General features: G+C 46.0%; 1 protein-coding gene across 8 annotated transcripts in view; it reads left to right on the top strand.

Moving 5' to 3' along the window:
- Positions 1-15,396, top strand: part of LOC149330958 (atlastin-1-like) — a 32,523-nt gene extending 17,127 nt beyond the window's left edge. For 5 of the 8 annotated variants that reach the window (XM_089561678.1, XM_089561674.1, XM_089561677.1 and 2 more), the window contains 4 exons: positions 3,747-3,866; positions 7,758-7,910; positions 8,232-8,545; positions 15,132-15,396. In XM_089561678.1, coding sequence (XP_089417804.1) covers positions 3,747-3,866; positions 7,758-7,910; positions 8,232-8,545; positions 15,132-15,375 — 831 coding nt within the window. In that variant the 3' untranslated portion in view covers positions 15,376-15,396. Of the gene's footprint in view, positions 1-3,746; positions 3,867-7,757; positions 7,911-8,231; positions 8,546-10,703; positions 10,811-15,131 lie in introns of all 8 variants that reach the window. The other 3 variants (XR_016285752.1, XM_089561673.1, XM_089561679.1) reach the window with 3 other exon arrangements.
- The last annotated feature ends 6,535 nt before the right edge of the window (positions 15,397-21,931 follow it).

A 21,931-nucleotide genomic window follows, 5' to 3' on the forward strand; every position in this document is an offset into this window, starting at 1 on the left:
TTGTAAGAGGGAAGTTGCTCTTCCCGAGCAACCTGTCGCGACCAGTCATAACAACTTACCGCACTTACTACCACAAACTCATATTGCCTGTGATAAAGCATCAAACTAATCTATACAAAGTACGCGCATCGTTACAGTAGTTATGGTTAAAATATGCAATTTTGTGCCCGCAGTTTTAGTCCGGTCACATTTAGGAGGCAGGTTAAAAGCATGCCGCCTATATGCATGCTGCGCTACGTTGCTATGCTTGTGAGCTTTTCTTTGTTTTGTTCCTGCTGTTTCGCTCTGTGAACGGGGTGCTGTCCTTTGTAGAGCCATTGAGGCTTAATTTGCTGGCACCTTGCAGCATCACGAGTATTGCAGTTTCGTTGATGCTGAAATAACGTTATTTGAAATAAATAAGTCACAAGGTCATGAGACCTAAATGGCCCACCCTACTCACCTGTTATAATGTTGCTCCACTGAGGATTTTTTGTGGATTTTGCGCTCAGTGCCAACGACTCCGACACCGAAGCCGACGATGACGTTGGCCTTTGTGTGACACGGGGCCTTATAGCGTTAAAATATTTTGCAGCTATGGCGAGATTAGAACTATTAAGAGCGCAAATCGAACCGCTGCTCTTCCTGACACCTCACAGTACTCGGCCACTGGTACTAGTTTTCTTGTTTCGTATATTTATCACATGAATGTAATGTATGTACACGGAACTGTTTATAAAGAAGCCAGGAAGCGGCATGAAACCATTTTAGCTAGAAAGTATCCTAACGAAATGTCAGAAAAGAGGCAAGGCTCAAGAAACGATCCAAAAGGGGAAACATTTTATTTTCTGTCAGCATGATGCCCACTTGTCGGAGGGGAATGCATTCTATGAAATATGTAATGAATTCTGTTGGTGTGCTGCTAGGGAGTGCTTTTGCTTTGGCGTCAGATAGTCGGTCGCCACTATAATCCACTGGTTTCCGCACCTCGACGTCAGGAAAGGGCAAAGCACGCCCATACCAATCTGCTCGAGAGGTCTTTTGGTGGTGGCATCGGCTTCAAAGTACTGGTGGCCGTAGCTCTCAGTCGCGACAAGTTTTCACGTATCGCGGGACGTCGGCTCATAGTGACGGGCAGATTATTTTTTTCAAATGCAGAGTAGGGTGCGAAGCACGCGGAACTGTTCGAAGGCTCTAAGAGCAACAACATAGGCGGCCTCATTCGAAGCGAAGTTCTTCACAGTGATTGTTTTGCAGACAGCAGTGGATAACCCGCGCAAGATACGCTGGAGGACGCGAAGGAGTCATGCGTTCCAGGTACCTGATGAGGTGTTGTAGGTCGGTGTCCGAAAGTTGCTGTGGCCTGAAAGTGCAGCCTCTGAAATGTCCAATGAACGCGACGTCATCGTTTTGTTTCGGAGATGCGCCGAGAGGGGCTCATGACACGCAGTCAGTGGTGCAGTTCTCGCGCCATGACTTGTAGAGAACGCTGACGCCGAATTCTTGAAGCCGAAAGCTCCATCGAGTGAGGCGGCAGGAATGGTCCAGGCATAGAAAACTGGCAATCTAGCAGAGGGGTCATCGCCAGCCGGTGCCGATGTGCCGGCGAGGCTTTCATCGCTCTCGTCGTGCTCCGTGCGAATAATTATCCGCGTGGCAGTCATGACAACATCACGCTGGGCAAGAAGAGAACAATTGGCTTAAGGTTCATTTTGCAAAGATGCACAGTTCACATTTACATCTGAAACTAGGTGCCTAGAAGTCTGTTACATTCTTCTTAGGCAGCGCATGCTGCTGACTTTATTGACATGACTAGGCTGAAGTAAACATGGCATAGTGTTAGTGTTAATTCTCACAATGAATATTTAAGGCAAGCCCTGTTATACTGTGTTAACTGCCATTATGGTACTGAGAGTGTCTCGACATAAATTTCGTTCGAAAAGCTTTAAATAAAAGCGTTCCCGTGCAGGCCTACTGCCTAAAATCACTTAATGTGCTCTTCAGCTATTATCCTCGATGGGTGATTACTGTAATTTCCACCCGACACTTGCAAACATTTTATTTATTCATTTATTTAGTTACCCTTAGGGCCGTAAGGCGTTACAGAGGGGAGTGGGAATAACATACAAGTGCAAAAAAAAAAACAGCAGCTGGAAACATTGAACTTCAGGATAAGCATTTGGAAAGTACTATTGCAGAGAATGACCGAGTTTAATTAGCTCTTGCATTTAAAAGCGTGTTGTGCAACACTGACTGCTAAAAGCTGCAAAAATAGTATAGCATACTCGTTCAACTGTGATGTCCCTCTCCTGCGTCGTTAACGGATCATTCAGCGGCAACTAGCCAAGAAATTGGTGTATGCGTCAAGCGCACTCCCACGTGATGCCTCCTGCGCCAGTCGTCCTCCTCCACAGTCACAAGCTTAAAGTTCTTTGTAAGGACGGCTCAGAAAAAAGAGAATAAAGGGAACTGCTGTGACGAACAACAATCTTGTGCTCTCTTGCACTATTCCAAGCAAAACTGGGTTGGCTTTAATCACTTTAGTCTAAAAACTTGCTCTTGATGTTTACAAACAGTGCTGCTGCGAAAGATGCGGCTTGTTTCAAACGCAGTGAAAAACTAAATATCGCGCCATAAAAGGCATCTCAAAAACAACGCTGACAGGGTTGGGAACTTTTTAACTCGACCGACCGCATAATTTTATTCTGCGCGCATGAAAAAGTCACCGGTACATTTGTCCCGAGTTTTCAATTTTGGGGGGAAATTGGGCAAGCGTCCTGTTGTGCCCAGCTTCACGAGGAGACCGCGCGATTTCGTCGTACATGATACCGTTTTCTTTCCGGTGACACAAGTCGGCAAGGCTATCCTCCCAGACATATATCAGCATCAAGTTTCCCCTCTCCCCCGGCACCTACCGCAGCGCTCGCGCCGATGTGCTTTTTTGTTTATCTGGCTGCGATGGCGTAGTCGTACCAGAGGAAAACAAAATGAAGCAAAAGAGTTAAGAGATAAAAAAAAATAAGGGGGACGGAAAACACCTGGTACCAACCACAGGTACAAATAAAAAATGAACCAATATGGCTGAGCTTTTCATTGTTTGCTGGTCAAATGCATTTGGTTACTGTGATGCAGAGTGTGAAATTAATGCGCCTTAAACCAAAGCGGTACAATTTTTTAATTATTGTAGAAAGTGATATTTTACTGCTTGCATTAAAGTTTGAGAGAATGATGTTTGTTCATGCTTTTGTACCGTGAACGCATCGTGTACCAGAGTGCGCGTTGGCACCGCTCGAAGCAACGCTATCAACCTTGGACAACGCTGGAAGGCCCTCGACATCTCGATAGAGTTCCGTGATGCCCCGTTGACTCGATGGCCATCGGAACAAGCCGTGTAGAAGCGCTCGACTGCCTTTGAGTCCATAGACTGTCGGCTCAAGAGCCTTCAAAATGCCTGTGTGGCAGACAAATTAATCAGCCACTAACGTGGAAAATTGGGCATGTTGGCACATGTCTTGAACAAATAAATGGCAGCGCAAGGAGACGAGGACTAGACGAGACAACGAGCGCCGTCCTTGTCTCGTCTAGTCCTCGTCTCCTTGCGCTCCCATTTATTTAATCATTCACTCAAAACACATTTGTATATAGTGGTAATTAAAAGGTTAGCGATCACAGTGTGCAGTTTTACTTCAACCCTGCGAGATCTTCGCGCTGAATTTGGCGGCTGTTCAAGAAACGGCGATCCATAACTCTGGCGTCCTGTTCGTCAGCAGGTGGTCCGCAGGAAGGCATATTGGCATAAAAGAAGATGGCGCCGGTACTCGGACCACACTTCGGTTCCCCGCACGTTCGACGGTAACAGCAGTGGCCGTCACGGCACCATGGTGCAGGTATGGCTGGCCACTAGCATCTGTTTAGTGTTAGAAGCCTGCAGCTCAACACGTAAATCAAAATTGGGAAAGATGAGACACCACATCACACAATTAGAACATGTGCATACGCTGACCATATCCTATTGCGCTTCTACATGCTCCTGGTGGTTGAAAAGTGCTATTCTCTACTACTGTATTTGTTTGTACACCCATTGTACGTGAGCTAACAGCCTTTACTGAACATTGTGTCTCGGCTAGTAAAAGTGGAAATTTGGTATCAGTTGAGGTAAATGAACTTGCACTCGTGAAGTGCCCCTTTGACAGCGTGGGGCTAGAAGGAGAATAAATTTGCCATGTGGCCTTTTTCGGTAAACAAAAAAAAAATTCACAACTTTTTTGGCGTGATATGCCTATTTTGCTTTATTTTTTTTTTCTTGTAGTGCACTCTTCTGCCCATTCTGAAGTGCATTGTGTACATTGTTGTAATGACCTGGCAGTGTGGTTTGTTTTCACTTTGTTCTCTTGCCTGCGATTATTTTTGGTGCTGTTTAATCCCCCCTGCTAAGATCCCTTGTGGATTGTAGCATCTGTAAATGAATAAAAATAAATAAAATAAATGAGAAACTGAAACCAGTATGGAACTCATTCAGCACCCTGTATGCAGCGTATGAGCATTATGAATTAACACAGCAATGAAGAAACGGGATAGAAGAGAATAGACACAGACGAGGGCTTTAAGCCTCGCTTGTGTGTGTGCTCTCTATTGTCCTGTCGTTCCTTTAGCTCGCTGTTCCTTCATAACGTTCAGTCACCAACCTGCGCAACAAGGTACCATAAGAGGAATAGGATGTTGCGATTAGATTATAATTGCGAATATAAAAAAATTGCTGAAGGCTTAGCTTGGTTAAGCCTGGCTGATTGCGAAAGCAATAACACCTGGCTGCGCTTGGTTCTGCTGGTAGTTTCGTTTCTCGAATTCACGCGTAGCAGACTCGATCTGGCGAACTCTTATCTCTTGTTCTTCACGTCGCTGAGCCGCGATGTCACCGTCTCGAATCACCACAATGCCCTGCTCGTTCTTCTTGTCTGTATACTGCACTCTTCTTTTAGCAAGCCGCTCTTCTTTCTGTTCCGGCGTTTCTTCCGCACGGCGTTTTCTTCTCTTGTGATTATATCGCTCCGCACTACTCATAGATTCTTCTTCGGCATTAAGTGTAATTAATTAATTAATTAATTAACATACTTTAATAAATCAATTGAATTGTTTCAATAAATAAATTAATAAATTTAATTAATTAAATTAATGACCCTCCATCGATTAGACGAGATGGGCCCCCGGCTCTCCTCTTGTGACGTCACGCGGTCACGTGGTAGCGTGCCGCAGCCGCGCCGGAGCGAAGGATGAACCTCCATCGGTGGCAGAGAAGTGCAAGCAGTATTGCTTTCGCAATAAAACTGTTTTTGGATGTCAAGTTTAAAAATTAAGAGGTGCGTTTAAATCTCCTTACGTGGGGAAATGCGAAAGCTGTGTGCGGTCCGCCACATGCGCCTTCTGCTGGGCTAGCGCCGTATACTGCGTGGGGGTTTTTCAGTGCACGCCGCATGATGGCGCTACGAATGCATGCACTAAACTTCCAGAGACTTGGACGCCAAGCACGGAGGACATTTACCGGGAGTGGAGGAAATTCGGTACTCGCTTGATTTTGACGTCTATAATTAACATGTTCAGAATTACTCATGTAAACCTCAGTATATATCTCGAAGATGCATTTTTAAGAACTGCGCATTCACCAGACGTGCCTTTATTCAGCTTCAAACGTCGAAGTTGTGGGCATGGATCGCAACATCATATTGCTTGGTGATTTCAGTTGTGTTCGAATGATGAGGACCGATCAATGCTATGTGTGCGTATGACCCTAGTTGAGCTATTTTAACTAAATGCTGTGTGAACACAAGCTTGTAGACATTGGGCAACAAAAATGCGATAGTGTTCATTTTCCAGTCGTCCTCAAACGCGCCGCTATACAGGATCTATGTTTCTGCTGGAATGTTACCTAGGGTACACGGCTAATGGGTGCGGCCTATTTTATTTAGTGATCATTATATGGTGCCTCCTCAGATAGGAAGCTGCAGCCGTCGTATTCTCCATCCTGGTCAAATCTTAAGGGGAAGCCCCCATGGTGGAGTAGATTTGTAATAATGTAATTTGTAGTAACCTCGAATTAGGACTAATTTTTCTTTAACTGCGAAGTTCCTGAGAAAGTTGTATAGCTTTCCTTTGTAGCTGTATGGCTATGCTTGGGTGGATGTCAATGAGTAATGATTCCCTTAATCTCCATCCTCGGCGGGAGTTCTAGAAGCTGAATAGTTAACTCCTGACGAACGAAATTTATCAGCGCACTGTCACTTCTTGTTTAAAAGCTGCGTGGGCTCCTGGGGACCTTTCGGTCTTTTGAGAAGTGGGATCTATTCAAGCAGGAGGCTAAAGATCTGGCGATCGAACTGTCAGCACGAATCGCATTCCTGAAGCGCCATCACCTAAGTAAGCTTCCACGTACCTTAAATGACCTGCATCAGGTGGGAAAAAATAATCCGGGAGCTTATGCTGATGACATATACTGCAGCAGTTTACCTCAGAAATATATCAGGTGGTCTTAATTAGATCTCAGATGCGTAGGTTCCTTGAATAGCAACCATCTCGACAGGCATTAGCAGTAATGAAAGGCAGACTGCTCTTGCAAATAAATTATTAGAGATTCAGCGTGACGGAGATACTTTTAGTGACACCCTGGCGATTCTCGCGGCTTTTTATGACGCTGCCCATGGGCCCTGTCGTCGAAAATTATCCCTAGGCTGTTGCTGGGGATCTTCCTTTTTTATCCGTTGACCTTCGGGAACATCCGGCGTTAATAAGACGCGAAAGCCTTGTTCTTGGACCACGGTGGTCACAGAAGCAAGGCCATGGGTGGTTCGACACACCCACAACTGTAGGAAGGTCATGTTATTTCGGGCTCCCGAACAAGGGGGCGGGTGAAGAGTTGTCCCCGGCATGGACAGACGTTTGACGGCACGTCGTGTGGTGCTAGTTAACTAGCCTGGTCTGAGATGGGCTTTCGTTGCTATTTTGGTGGCATTCCGCAGGCGCAGAGATTTAGCACGCTGCTGAAAGCGGGTTCTTTAGTAGAAGGAATTCCTCATGAGTCGCCAGGTGTCGGCTAAGTGGAAAATGGGGCCTTCGGTCGCAGATCCATCGAAGTAGGGTCACAACACTATGTCGGCATCGAAAATTCGCATTGCGAACAGCTTTTTTTTGCTATATACTCCAATTTGATATAGTCGTCCTTATCATCGATCTTACTACACCCACTGCAGGCAAAAGGCCTTTCCCATGTCTGTCCAATTAACCCTGTCATTTGCCAGTTACGACCACCGTATCCCCGCAAACTTCTTTATCTCATCCGCCCACCTAACCTTCTGACGCCCCCTGCTGCGCTTGCCTTCCCTTCGAATCCAGTCCATTACCCTCAAGGACTAGCAATTTATAGCGGACTAGAGGTTGATATAGTACATTCAGCCATACTTTCTACAAGGCTTGAAGGCAGAAGGAAAGTTTTTTAAGCGATCGTCCCTAGCTGCAATTAACTTGACGAACCTTTGCGTACAACGAGACCTCGTATTCAATCACCGAGAGCCTCATCTCTCTAGCATAAGCAACTCTGCCTGTGCTGGTCCTGTAAAATTACTTGTAGTTCTTAAATGTTCCGTGCATATTGCAGTAATGTTTCTAAAACAAAACAAAAATAAATTACGACTTCTCGCACCCACCGCATTACGCGACTAGCCGGTAGCCAACGCTTTAACTGAACTGCGGTTGTGACGCCCCGCTCTTGCCTTCCATTTCCTGGGCAGGCAACCGAAGTGCTCGAGGACAGCCACTTGCTGAGTACTGTACAAACGGGAAGTGATACTGAAGAAACGGAAAGTGATATTGAACTCCAGTTGGAGGAGCTCGTTACGGGCGCATCAGCATCTATTTACACGCCCCCAGGAAGCGCATATCAGGTGAGTAGGCGACACGGAGGAGTGGCAGGAGACCATTCCCACACACGAAAGGCGCTATAGCGATGTCTTGGTTTTGTATTTAAATATCTGCTTGAAAAATTAGAAAGATAGAAAGGAGCTGATAGATTTTTTCAAGGCTAAGCAAATATGCTAGCACTGTTTTCCTTAGTTCGCCTCCTTTGCTCATAACTTTTAGTTCTGCACCGTGGAGTAGCTGCGCCTGGTAAACCTTTGTCATTTTTCTCCCGCGCTTGTTGTTCCGAATGCCGCCCACTTTGTTACTAAAGCAAAACTGACTGCCTTTCATGCGCGCTCTTCCAGGAGGCTGATGATGATTTGGAGGGTGATGCCCCTGACGACTTGCACAACTGGAGCATGTCTTCTGCGGCGCTACTTCCAGCCGTGCTGATTGCCCTCGTGCCGGCGCTTTACTTCTCACCCGTGGGCTTCTCTGTGGATGGACTGTGCGCACTCGTCATGTTCTGCATTACACTGATAGTGTCATCTTTGGTCGTCCTTTTCGTGATCGGCTGCGTTAGCTGCCAGGGAGATATCAGCAAACTGGGTGCCCTTATAGTTGACCTCTTCAGTGAACATCGGGGCGGCACGAGGCGTTCCTCGGAATCAATTCGCAGGTATGTTCAAAGCAACTACTGCTAGTCACTGAGTAGACCAGCGCTGAGCCCTCGCAGCAGCGCAAAAAGCGCGTAATGTTCAGCAAAACTGGCAGCTAGACATCAAGTTCAAGTTTATTTTCCTTTCTTGCAAAGGAGGAGCCGGGACTAAAAGCTGGGGTCACAGCTTGACTGAAGGTCCGGACTCCTTGAGATAGTGGCAGTGCAGAAGGAAGGCGAGGGTCACATCATTCACATCACTTCGTAATGACATGGGTAGGCAATACAGATCCTCACTTACGCTAAGCGCGAATACGCATGCAAAAAAAATCGCAATACACACATGTACTCAAACCAAAAGTTATAAATAACTAGAAAATACGCGATAGAAGTTACAAACAATGAACAAGAAAATTCATGTCTGCCTCTTTCACAAACTGAAATTGTCACGGCAGTAGTCACGGATATTGTGTTTTGAATTTCTGGTAATATCAAAATTGTCATGGCTTAGTTTGTTTAGCAAGACGGGAAGGCTGTAACTTAAGGACTGGTTCATAGAGCAAGTTCTTGGTGTTGGAGTGATCAGAGTTTCTTTGTGTCGAGTGTTACGGCAGCTGTTATGTCCTCTCATTTGTCCAAGTACAGTGAAGGTAGTATCACGTTGTTGTGAAGAGTATTTATAGCATAATAGAAGCCTGTAAAACATGTTGGTACGCGTACATTTTGAAGCTTCTGCGGTAAAATCTAGACTGGAAAACTTGCCTCGTTAAGACAATATCTCCTTTTATTCAGCCTCTTCTCCATTGTTCAGACCCGGCTTCGATAACGGATCCAGTGATTGCTTGCCGAGTGTCAACCACACGTCACAAGCGGTCGAGCATGCCTATGTTTAAGGGGGGAAAGAAACAAAAGGGGTAAAGAGCGCACAATATGCGGCCCCACTTCATTTCGCCACTGTCAGCAGCGTCCTGTGGTGTCTCTTGTGGTCCCTGTGTTTTTTTTTTCTACTTTCGCGCCCCAGCTTCACGATGCTTTAATGTTTACTGCCCCTATGTGACGTATTGGGCCGCCGCGGTGGCTCAGCGGTTACGGTGCTCGGCTGCAGTCCCGAAAGACGCGGGTTCGATCCCGGCCGCGGCGGCTAGAATTTCTTTGGAGGAGAAATTCTAGGGGCCCGTGTACTGTGCGATGTCAGTGCACGTTAAAGAACCCCAGGTGGTCCAAATTTCCGGAGCCCTCCACTACGGCGTCTGTCATAGCCTTAGTCGCTTTGGGACGTTAAACCCCAGAAACCAAACCAAACCAAACCTATGTGACGTATTGTGTCAAAAGGCAAGAAAAGAAAAGCGTGATGGAATATCAAACCACCCTGCAATCGCAGGGCCGCTGGGAGCATACTGTACACTTACTGAGATGCACAGTATGCGATTGTATTTGCACAGTGCTAACATATGTGAGTGTAGCGAAGCATGTGCACTATGCTCATGCGTGCATTTTGTACAGGCTCCAACAAGCATGGAATTTTATTTCGAAAGCACGAATGAAATGGAAAAAAACCACGAGCCACGTAATTTGTATGTTGCCAGTTTCTTAACCTTTGTAAATCAAAAGCAACAATTTAGATTTCATTCAAAGAGCTGCCTATGAAATAAAAGTATAGAGAAGACCATGAATTACTGCTAATGTTACCCATACATGTTTTTATCAAGGGCGCGGGACGATAAGAAACTTCACAATTGAGGCATGAAAGAAACTGGCAAGTTACGATCAACTGATCGAGGTGCATTTGTCAGCAGCTCTAACATTTTGCGTAGCAGCTTACACGCGTCGCCCAGAAATGCGTTTGACCCATGAGCATCCTGTGATTACTAATGTAGATTGCCAGAGCGTCTTTCTTGACATCAGACTTGGAAAAGTAAAAAGGACCGTGAAGCCAAGTTGAAAGAGGTGGAGGAGAAGCAGGGAGATTTTCTTCAGTTGAGGCCATAAGCTGCTTCAGGACAGTAAACACCAGATATCAGAACAGTTCACTTTACACATAATTTTGTCTTAGAAATAGAGGTTACATCAAAACTTTCAGGCCATTTTCTGAAGGCTGTTGAGGCCAATAGTAATAATCGTTTAGCAGCACAATATACGCTCATTTCATTTCTTTTATTTGATTTCCTTATTTGCACAGAAAACACCCTTGAAGGGTCGCAGGGCTAAAGACTGCTGAAAAGCTTGACGAGGCCGAAGGACCCTACCACTTGGCATATGGCGATGCATCTCACTCATGATACAACAGTAAGGCCCTAACAAAAACATGGCAATAGACAGCAATAATCAAGCTACAGAATACAAACAACTGCACAGGAAAAGAACGACGCAACAGTGCATATGAAAAAAAATAACAAGAATGTACCGTTGGCAATCACAAGTGTATTGCTAAAATGTGCCTAAAATGTATTAAATGTAAAAATGTAAATTTAAAGCGGTAAGCTGCTAGAACACAATGCACTTCAAATATACAAAATATAATTACGAAACCAAGCTGTAACTGAACAAAAATATTCTCAGCCTACTCCATATTCAGGAATAGTGATCGAACATTACATATATTTACAGGGGGCTTTTGTGCCATTTTGTATTTATTTAGAAAATATTTCACAGCATACTGCAGTGTCTCAAGTTTATCATCATTGCAGACCCTTGGAATGAACCACGCATCGGTGTTTCGGGTACATGATAAACATGAAATATCTCTTGAGAAATTTTTCGACTAGGCAGAGGAAAATAAAATGAGCGTAGTATTAGAAAATGACGCCAGTATTGAAGCTTAATAACGTTGTATCTTCTAAATTCCGTATGCATTGAAGAGAAATAATCTGTTTGTCAGCTGTCTGATAATTCTTTCCTGCAGGCATTGTAGTTTGGTGATGTTCGCCTGTGTCGTAGTAGCCCAAGCTAGACTGCAGTAGTTTTTGTTGGACACGAACAGCGCTTTGCATATTTGTAACGTTTGTTGGTAATAAATCGGGACATCGAGTCAGTGTCCCTGCTGCAGCCTATAATTTGTTGCAAATATTAGGGACATGCTGATCCCAATTAAGCTGTTGAGAAAATATGACATCAAGAATTATGTGCTGCATTACGAACTGGACATCCTGATAAGCGTAACGAAGCGGATGTGTTAAGTTGACGGTTTTATTCCCGGCTTAAGAAAGGATTGCTTTGGTTTTTTAAAAAAATTTCGATGGATAAGCTATGCAATTCATCTTGCAAATAATTGCATTTTCAGATTAGGTCATTAGCCTCCAAACCAGAAAGAACGATAATGGTATCACCTGCGTATATTGTAAGGTAGCACTGTTATCGATATTTACAATATAATTTACGTGGATGCTGAACATTACTGGACCTAATACGCTTCCTTAAGGGACGCTACTTGACATTGTTAAGAAATAGGAGCGTTCATTGTTTATATAAACCAATAGTTTCCTGTTGTGCAATTATGATTTCAGCAGGACGAGACGTGTACCTCGGATACCGTAAGCGGACAATTCACACGGTAAAATTTCGTGATTCAGGACAGTCAAAGACATTGCTGAAGTCAATAAAGAGACCACACGAAAATATTGCTTTCAAAAATTAAGCAGTATTACATCTTTCAGCGTTAATAACGTTGTTTCGGTAGACCTGCCTCTCCTAAAACAAAATTGACATTCAGTAATGGTATTTCGTGCATCAAAAAAAAAACGTGGCAACATAGTAAATATTATTTTTCTCATTCTTTGTATAAAAGCACTACAATTAATATTGGTCTATAATTCGAAACTTCCTTTCTGTTACCGCCTTTGAGATGTACAGTGAAGATTGCTGAAATAAATTAAAGATATGAGCAGGAACTGGGTGAATGGATTCCAATACATATCTGACAGGTTCATTTTGAATATTACTGATATCTAAGGCAGTGCTTTTTTTTTTAAGTTCGTAAATGTTGAGCAGACTTCGTGTCTCTATGCGGACTCAAGCAAACAGCTTTTGAGGGAATGGTCTAATAATAATGCAGTGACTACGGCCGCCGCTGAGAATATGGCTAACGTTCACGAAGTCTTTGTTAAAATTATCAACAAGCTCTTTTCCACGGCACTCATATTTTTGATAATTAATTTTACAGGTTACGCCCCGCCGCGGTGGCTCAGTGGTTCCGGCGCTCGGCTCCTGACCCGAAAGACGCGGGTTCGATCCCGGCCGCGGCGGTCGAATTTCGATGGAGGCAAAATTCTAGAGGCCCGTGTGCTGTGCGATGTCAGTGCACGTTAAAGAACCCCAGGTGTCGAAATTTCCGGAGCCCTTCACTACGGCGTCTCTCATAGACTGAGTTCCTTCGGGAGGTTAAGCCAAAATAAACCAACCAAACCAAACCATTTTACAGGTTACAAACTGTTTCTTCTACGACCTAAGACGCTATTTACCACTCCCCAAAAAGCATTTGGGCATTTATTCACCGCGCCGCGAACAGTGTCTTGTAGTAAGCGGCCTTGGCTTGTTTAAGTTCACGATTTAATTTGTTTCTCATTTTTTTTAAATGCGATGAGAATTGTAGTTAGGCGGGTGTTTAGAAAGGTATGATAAAGCTTGTTTATTTCCCTATATCTCCTCACTAAGAGACAGAGTCACCCACTGCTCTCTGGTACATCTCTGGATTTTTTTATGCTACAGTGTTTCCGATACATGCACTTAAATGTCATCATGAATTTCTTATAGGCGACGTTAGCAACGGCTATTCCAAGAAGGAAAAACCAATCATATCCACAGATGTCATACTTTAATGACTTTGGACGGTCGTGAGTTACGTGTTGCACTACATACGGTTCATGTCCAAGTTTTGATATTGTTTTTTCCCGATAGGACATGAAAACCGCGCAGTGATCGCTCAGCTCAGAGTACCAGCATGCTCAGCAATCTTTTGAATGTTTGTTACGAGACGAGGCTAGAGGAAGCAGATACCGTCACATGAGTTGGTGCCGTAATGACTTTCACAAACTGTGCCTATGCAATTTTATGTGGAGGTTCAGTTGCGATTTGTTACGTTCCAAGAGGTTCGCTGAAATCTTCCCCACAAATGAAACGAAAATGGTTAGAAATACAAATACAAATACAAATGCCTTTATTTCAACATCAGGAGATGTTAGTAGGTCCACCGAAAAAAGCCTCAGATGGGCTTGACAAAGGAGTACACCCCCTTCCACGTAATTCAGTCATTTGTCATATGAACTGAAAAAAAAAACATGACGTATTGCAATCATGGGGCCTATAAACAACCGACAGTATCTCCGAATCCCGTTCCAATGTTAAAATTTCCTAATCGCTGTTTAGAATGCTAAATTCGGGAACAAGGTCGCATTTCTGGCTTGTTTCAACGTTAATAGCTGCACCACCACCGCGTTTATTAAATCGATTAAAAAGTGGTTATCTTACCCAGGAAGGAGGAGCTGATTGCTTGAATTATGATACCAAGTTTCTGTTAGCATAAGAACAGTAAGACTCTCTGAGCTGACGTAAACTCACAAAAGGATAAGTGTTTCCCTGCTGACACAAAAAGCAAGTATAAGGAACGAAATATTTGATGGATTAGGTGGGGCATCAGGTGAAGATGAGATGAAAAGGTTGCTAGGAAAGCTTGCTGCGGGTGACACTGCACATCACCAAGCCGATATAAATTGGTTAGTGTAATATTTGTCACAAACAGGTACAGAATAATTAGTCATTTGCCAGCACTATACTGAGCCATCCACCCCGTTACTGGGCTGAGCAGGCTCTTCGCATTCTTCAGTCCGCAGCTCTAGGTGTCACTGCCAATGAGACAAGGAGGGATGCCTATCAGGAGAGCAAAGAGGCTCTTATGACGTCACAGTACTTGCATTCGCAAATGTTGTTACATTTCTATGTGGAATGGGGCACATCATGTCGCGTCTGTTTACCGAATGAGAAGCTGCATGCAACGCGCGTGTTACCGTGATGCTGTCCCGCGTTAGTTATCCGCATACAGACGCGTTATATGTAAGCACTCCTCTGCAATGAAGAAGAAAGTGCATATATTAGGAAATGCAGGATGTTTATGGTGTAATTTTGAAGCCTAAACACATGGAAGCGAGTTCTTGGCTTAGTCATGTTAAGTTTCTTCAATTGGAATGGACAAAAGTTCGATTTACGTTCCGGACGTGAAGGCCTCGAAGGAGACGGAAGAAGAAACGAAACGCACAGGCTCACATTACGAACTTTGGTAGCGGAACACAACACAAACCACCGAGTTGGTACTGTGTGTGTGTGCTTGTGCGTCTTGTCTACTGCTGTCTTCTTCAAGCCCTCCACATCGAGCACATGTTCGAAGTCGCCCTGCAATTTACCAATTTGATCCACACGTATGCTTGATAAGCTTACTGCACTAAAAACCGCTCGCATTCGGTTCTAGATGAAGCACAAAATCCAGTGGCGTAGAAACCAGGGCACACAACGGTAATGGGTATGCGTGAAGATGCAAAGTATTTTATTGCAGGCTATCAGTGGCGTGGTTCATGTAAGGCTTGTGATGACGTGTCTTTCATGTATCCAATCCTTGCAGAGGAGAAAATGGAGCTGTTGTTTCTACCGAGAGCCGAGGGAAGGGGTCTCTGCCGTTGCTCCCTCCGGAGGAGACAGTCATCGGGCACGACTTCTTAGAGCTATTGCAACCACCTCATGCTGAAGTCTATGACCAACACCGTTTGGTAGGAGAAACTTGTCTCAGCAGCATGGTCACTACAACCGACGTGTACAGCGGTTCTTATCTTCATGACCTCCCGGAGTGCACTGTTTTCGACGAATAAAATGTTCAATTGTATACCGCAGATCTGACTATGCTCTAACTATATAAGCATATCTGACTGTACTGAAGCCTCTGATGACGCGAGGTAGCCACGTCACGGCCTCGCACCTACACCAATGACACCGTTGGTCAAATATTTAGGGGAATCCCCCAAGGTGGAGTAGATTTGTAATAAGGGAGTAATTACTCATTGGCATCCACCAGAGCGCAGCCATACGGCTACAAAGGAAAGCTATACAGCTTTCTCAGAAACTTCGTAGTTAAAGAAAAATTCGTCCTGGTCCGGGGTTCGAACCCAGGACCACCGCTTCACCGGAGCAGTCGCTCTACCAATTGAGCTAACCAGGACGGCAAGCTTAAGGTAGGGCGAGAGCGAATTGATATAGCTTGTCAGGCTGCCAGGGTAGGAGCTGCACCACTAGACACCAGCGGCAGTTCGTTGCGTGCACAGAAAACGTGGTGTACTCGATTCCCTTGCCCTGCGGTCGAGCCTACATCGGCCAGACTGGGAGGTGCCTGAATGAGAGGCTCGGAGAGCATAACAACAATTTCAAGAATGCCTCTCGACACCTGGGCATACACTGCCGTGATTGCGATCTGTGCAAGAAATACCGGCCTATCTTTAAGCAGACCACAGTTCTGCGCAGGTTTGCGGAAAAAATCACAAGGGAGATCATGGAAGCATGTGAAATCTATAAACTTAAGGATAATTGTGTCAGCTTTGCTTCTGTGCAGTTAAGTGCAAAGGAGCGTCATTTCTTAAAATTAATGCCCCAGTAACGGCTGTTGCTAAATGTTGCCCTTCCACGTGTTTTACTCTGTCTCGATAATGTTTGGGTTTTCTTGTATATGACGTGGCCTGGTTTCGGCTCGACGGCCTTCACCGCTATCAAGGAGTAGCCAGACGTATCACTGTGGTGTTTGTTTTATGTTTGTTCTTTTTCCACGAGTGCCAGTGATGCATTGCATAAATGTGGGCGCTTCGCATGCAAAATAAATCAGTTGCAGTACGGCGCTTTGTGGTGTGTGTCTTCTTTCAGTCCTCAGTCCGTGTCGACCAAGGCAGTAACCGCGTGACCGTCGACCGTAACTTCAAGGTCACTTGTTCGCGTTCTCGTATTGTACGTTGTCTTCGGTGTCCGATCTCGGCTTCGTCGAATAGTGAGGCTGCGATGGGCGTACTCCGACGTCACCTGACTGGGTAGCGGTAAAAGCTTCAAGTCTGGCCGCGTCGTCGTCGGTGTTGTCGTCGTAGTTGAGGCATGGTCTTGAGTACTCGTCGATGCAGGATCTTTGTTATTGCGCTTAGAAGCAACCTCACCTCCAGAGGCTGCTTTATTTATTTATTATTTATTTATTATTCCTCAAAGGTCCCTTTCGGGACATTACATGAGGGGTGGGGATAACACGGCAAAACAAAAATATTATACATTAATAAGAAATGGACAAATATTACATTGATGAATGGGCTTCCTCGATGGTGGTCTTGAAAAGTCGGTGAATCATGATGGTGGCCACTTCAGCAGGGAGGTTATTCCAGTCACGGGCAGTCTTTAAGAAAAATGATTGCTGGAATGTGGTGGTATGGGCACGTTCAGGGTAAACAGCGTTCGGGTGGTTATGGCGGGAAATGCGATGGACACGTGGAATTAATTGGTTGGCTTCTGTAAAGTTGTGGAAGAATTTATGAAATAAGCAGAGACGTGCTGTGTTCCGACGGGTGACTAGTGTAGGCAATTGCAATCGTGATTTCAGACCTGAGATGCTGGTATGATAGGAGTAGTCAGAGGAGATGAACCTCGCGGCACGATTCTGAACAGACTCAATGGTATTAATTAGGTTAGTCTGATGGGGATCCCAGACAGAGTTAGCATATTCAAGTTTAGGTCTGACGAAAGTCTTGTAAGCGAGCGATTTGAGAGAACTTGGTGCTAGAGCAAGGTTGCGCCGAAGATACCCAAGGACACTGTTTGCGGAGTTAGTTATGTTGGTGATATGGAGAGTCCAAGTTAGATCACGAGAGATATGGACGCCTAAGTATTTGTAATGACTGACGGAAGAAATTGGGCAGTTATTAATAGTGTACACTGGCGCGATGAAGTTGGGGCGACGGTGAAAAGAAATCAGTGAGGTCTTTGAAATATTAAGAGACATGAGCCACGTGTTACACCAATGTTGCACTTTTGAAAGGTCTTCTTGAAGAGTGACGATATCTGAAGAATTTGTTATGGGGCGATATATGACACAATCATCAGCAAACAGTCGGACGTTGGAAGAAAGACTAAGTGGGAGATCATTAATATATATTATTCAGTTGAACCTGCTTTATTCAGTTGAACCTTCGGGAGCTGGGGGAGCGTCCACGCACGGCATAACCTCGGCTAGGAGATACAAAGCGTGGGGACGATGGCGATGGGGAACGTGATAGGCGGCTCGGCGATGAGGATTCTTCCCGACGCAAAAACTCTTCGATTTCGGCTGGTCGCTGGCCGAGTCGGGGTCGTGGGGCATCGTAGGAGAACCCTCGGATGCCCATTCTCCTGTATGGGCAGTGCCGGAGAATGTGACCGGCTTCGCCGCAGTGGAAGCATAGTGGGCGGCGCTCGTCGGGTGTTCTCCACTCGTCACATTTCCTCGGCCGTGTGCGACTCTCGTAGGACGGGCGGGTTGGGACTAGAGGGCGGCGGTCCAGCGCAGCTGGCTGAGGGCGATAGGGGCTTCGGCCCCGTCGTCGAGGTGCAGGACGGCGCACTGCTGCGGCGTAAGTCATGGCTGGAGGCTCCAGAGGCTGCGTGGTGGTCGGTGTCACACCCAAGGCCTGTTCCACCTCGTCCCGGATGACGTCGGTGAGCGAAGTGAGCTGCGGCTGTGTTCCTGTTGGCAGCAATCGTCGGAGCTCTTCTCGCACAATTTCACGTATAACCTCCCGCAGGTTATCGCTGTTAGCCGTGTCCATGCAGCTAGCTGACAAAAAGCGCTGATGGTGGTCATACTGGCGGGCTCTGGCATCAAGAGTTTTTTCCATGGTGGATGCCTCTTCGACGAATTCCGCGACGGTTTTCGGTAGGTTCCGTACGAGGCCCTCAAAGAGCTGCTCTTTAACTCCTCGCATAAGCAGCTTGATGTTTTCATCTTCCTTCATGCTCGAGTCGGCACGACGGAAAAGACGCTTCATCTCCTCAGTGTATACATTGCAACGGTCTCGTTTGGATGTTGTATGCGAGACTGTAGCAGCTGCTGGGCTCTCTCCTTCCGCACTACGTTCGTGAAGATCTTCAGAAGCGGATCCTTGAAGGTTTCCCAGTTCGTGAGGCTAGCTTCCTCATTCTCAAACCAGATTCTTGCTGGTCCCTCCAAGGCGAAGAAGACGTACCTAAGTTTCGTAGCATCATCCCAGTTGTTGAAGACAGCCACACGGTCGAACTGTTCCAGCCATTCCTCGGGGTCGGCGCCAGGCGAAGCGTCGAAGGTTGGTGGCACCCGGGGCTGGTGAAGAATGATTGGAGTCGTCGTCTGGGGCAAGCTCATGGTGGACGCTGCTACTGGCTTTCGCTTCCGGGTAGGGTCCGGCAGAATCCCGAACTCAGGTGCGTCTCCTAGCAGACGTCGGCTTGCGCGCTGGACTGGACTCAGGTCCTGCGGTAAATGACTCAGAGGGCTGGCGTCACGACTTGTAGGGGGTGTCCGGAACATGAGAGGCTACCCAGCACCTCCACCAGATGTCACGTTGTAGTGACGGCAGTCCAGAGGTCAGTAGGACACCAACAAGACTTGAAAACGAAGATCTTTATTTGGGCTGACTTGCGCCCGCAAAAGAACTGAATCACTCGGCGGCGGCGTAAGCAACAAACGTGCTCGTCAGTCGTCGAACTACGAATGCCCGCTGCTCGCGGCATCGTTCAATCTAAAGCCGGCAATGAATCTTCGAGATAGCAGGTCGAGATCATCTAGAGTTATCTGGAAACACGTAGATGCAGCTCTTCATGGCTGTGATCAATCTAGATTAGTCCGGTCGCTTCTCGCGTCACGAACAAAAATGATAACACCCCTTTCCTGCGGCCTTGCGCGAACGAACGGACACTACAATGATACGTGGCAAAATGAGTTGTGAGAACAGCAGAGAGAGTAGAGTTCTGAAGACGGGTCGAATGTAGATAAATGATTTCCAGCTCGTAAAGAGTCCCATGATATTATGCGTACGCTGAGGCGTACTTTCCGCAGACGCGAAGGAGTGAGGGAGATAAAAATAGGGCAGTGACCACTACCTCCAGAGAGAGAGAGAAAAGAATTTTAATGAGGGAAATGTGGAGATGTCGGCCGGTGGTAACATGGCACTGGCCTGCTACTCCAGTATGTGGTTCAACATCCCAACGAGGGTTACCGTGAAGTCAGGTGAAAACGGGCCACCTCATGGACGGGTATAGGTATTCGGGTGGTTTAAAATTTGAAAGGAATTATCTGAAAAGCTGCCTTGGATGTGTGCAACCCTTGAGGAATCTGGTGGGTAACCCCATGAAGTGTGTGCGCCGTTGAAGTCTCCACCAACTAGAATAGGGATACCCGGCTTGGTAGAATGGAGAAAACGAACCTATCGAAGAATGGGAGATGCGGAGCCAGGATGGCCATAAAAATAAACTGTAGTGTAGCAGCCGCGCTCTCTCACTGTGATGAACGGTGGTAGTGAAAGACGACGACGATCCTTAGGTGTGAAGCTCGCTCGCAGCCCGAACGTTTGGCTGAACCTTTGCTGAACGTTGCAGAGCGACCTAGGTTCCGCTGAGTCACAACCACCATCCTACAACTAGAGTGAGGGCGGTGCGTGCTGGTTTGACAAGAAGGGCGACGACCTGTTGACGTGTGTTGCACCACCGTGAAAGGTCTAGCGCAGTATGGGGAATTGAGCTGTGTATATAAATTGCAGATTTACTCGGGCTGAGGGAGGAGGCGGTACAACGGCGATCAGGGATAGAGGGTGAATGGTATGCGCAGAATCCTGAAAGGCGTGGAAGTGAATTATTCTCTTGCACCAGGAACGCCCATGCCTTCAGATTTCCGTCATGAAGGCGGATGTTCACCTCAGAGGCCTTGTTAGCAAAGCCTCGACAGTTCCACTGCACCACCATAAATGATGCGGGATCCATGGCGAGACCGAAGAGCTTCTACGCTAAAGGAGGTCAACTGCTTCATGAGCGCGAATATTTTATCCTTTGTCGGGGTAGTCACGGTTAACGGGTGGTCGGAACCTCATTGTGACCCAGTGCTTATTGGTGATGATTCCTGTGAAGATTGCTCCCCAGTGATTAGTATTTCTTGCGAGGCGTGAGAACGACCCTGTTCCCGGCGCTGGGTGCGTTCGTCTAGACGGCGGCGAGCCTCAGCGATGGCACTTTCTAAAGCGTGAGTCTTCCTCTGTGAGATCCGCTTGTGAGGGATGCACTGGTCGTGTTAGTGCACCAGATGATCCACGAAGGTGAGCCTCTTGTGCCTGTGAACGCTGCTGAGAAGACTCTGCTAAGAAGGCTGGGGACACTTAACCTCTGCCTGAAGGATATCACACGACAGCGTTAATAGGTTTCAAAACACAGAGACGCCGACCAGTAAAATGAAAAATTGAAATTGACGTTTCGGCGCCCAGAACGGGGGCCTTGTTCACAAACAAGATTGTGAACAAGGCCCCCGTTCTGGGCGCCGAAACGTCAATTTCAATTTTTCATTTTACTGGTCGGCGTCTCTGTGTTTTGAAATGTGTCCCCCCGGTCAGACGGGATTCCGTCACACTCTCAACTTCAGCGTTAATAGGTTAAAGCCCATAAATGCCGAATCTGCTCAGCAGGTTAAGGAAGCAGATTTCGACGTCCTCTTAGGTTGCACCGTTCATTTTTTTCCTTGTATCAAACTTAACGTATTTAAATTTTCTTTATGCAGTAACGGTTGCGTGTTTATTGCGCTTGAATAAGTGCTTCAAATATGATTTTTGCTTTCTTGAGGCAATTTCTTTCCTGATTTGCTCGTTGCAGGTTTTGCAGGGTGCGATATCGTTGTCATGAGATCTTCGGCGACCAGAACTGCAAGTGAGCCAGCTAAAAAAAAAAAATGGAATCAGGCCAAGTTCAAGGTAAAAAGAGAACAAACACAAATGATTGTCGAGCTTACGGTCTTGATAAAAACTGCGGTAACAGACTGAATATCATTTCCGGCTTCTATGGGTGCGATGGTGATTCGCGAATCGACTCGCCCGACGAAAACCACGCCCACCTGTATCAGTTCTTACCCAGAACCCGTTCTAGAATTGTAACTGTCTCGCGAAGAAGAAAGCCCAAGAAAAAGGGAGAAGGTGAAAAATTTTAATGAGTATAAGATGGGAAAGTTTACCGCAGTAGCACGTTTTAGTCCTGCTACTACACGTTAGGCGAAAGGGAACATTACTGCATAAAAGCTGACAAAAAGAAATAAAAATCAATACTCTCAATCGTGCCACTAATTATAGGTAGTAAAGGAACGCAGGGAAGAGAAATAGAATTTAACAGAAATAGAAACTGAGAAGTGTTGGCGGCAGA

The sequence above is a fragment of the Amblyomma mixtum genome, chromosome 9, assembly GCF_055824585.1.
Source record: "Amblyomma mixtum isolate Tamu chromosome 9, ASM5582458v1, whole genome shotgun sequence".
NCBI classification, from domain to species: Eukaryota; Metazoa; Arthropoda; class Arachnida; order Ixodida; family Ixodidae; genus Amblyomma; species Amblyomma mixtum.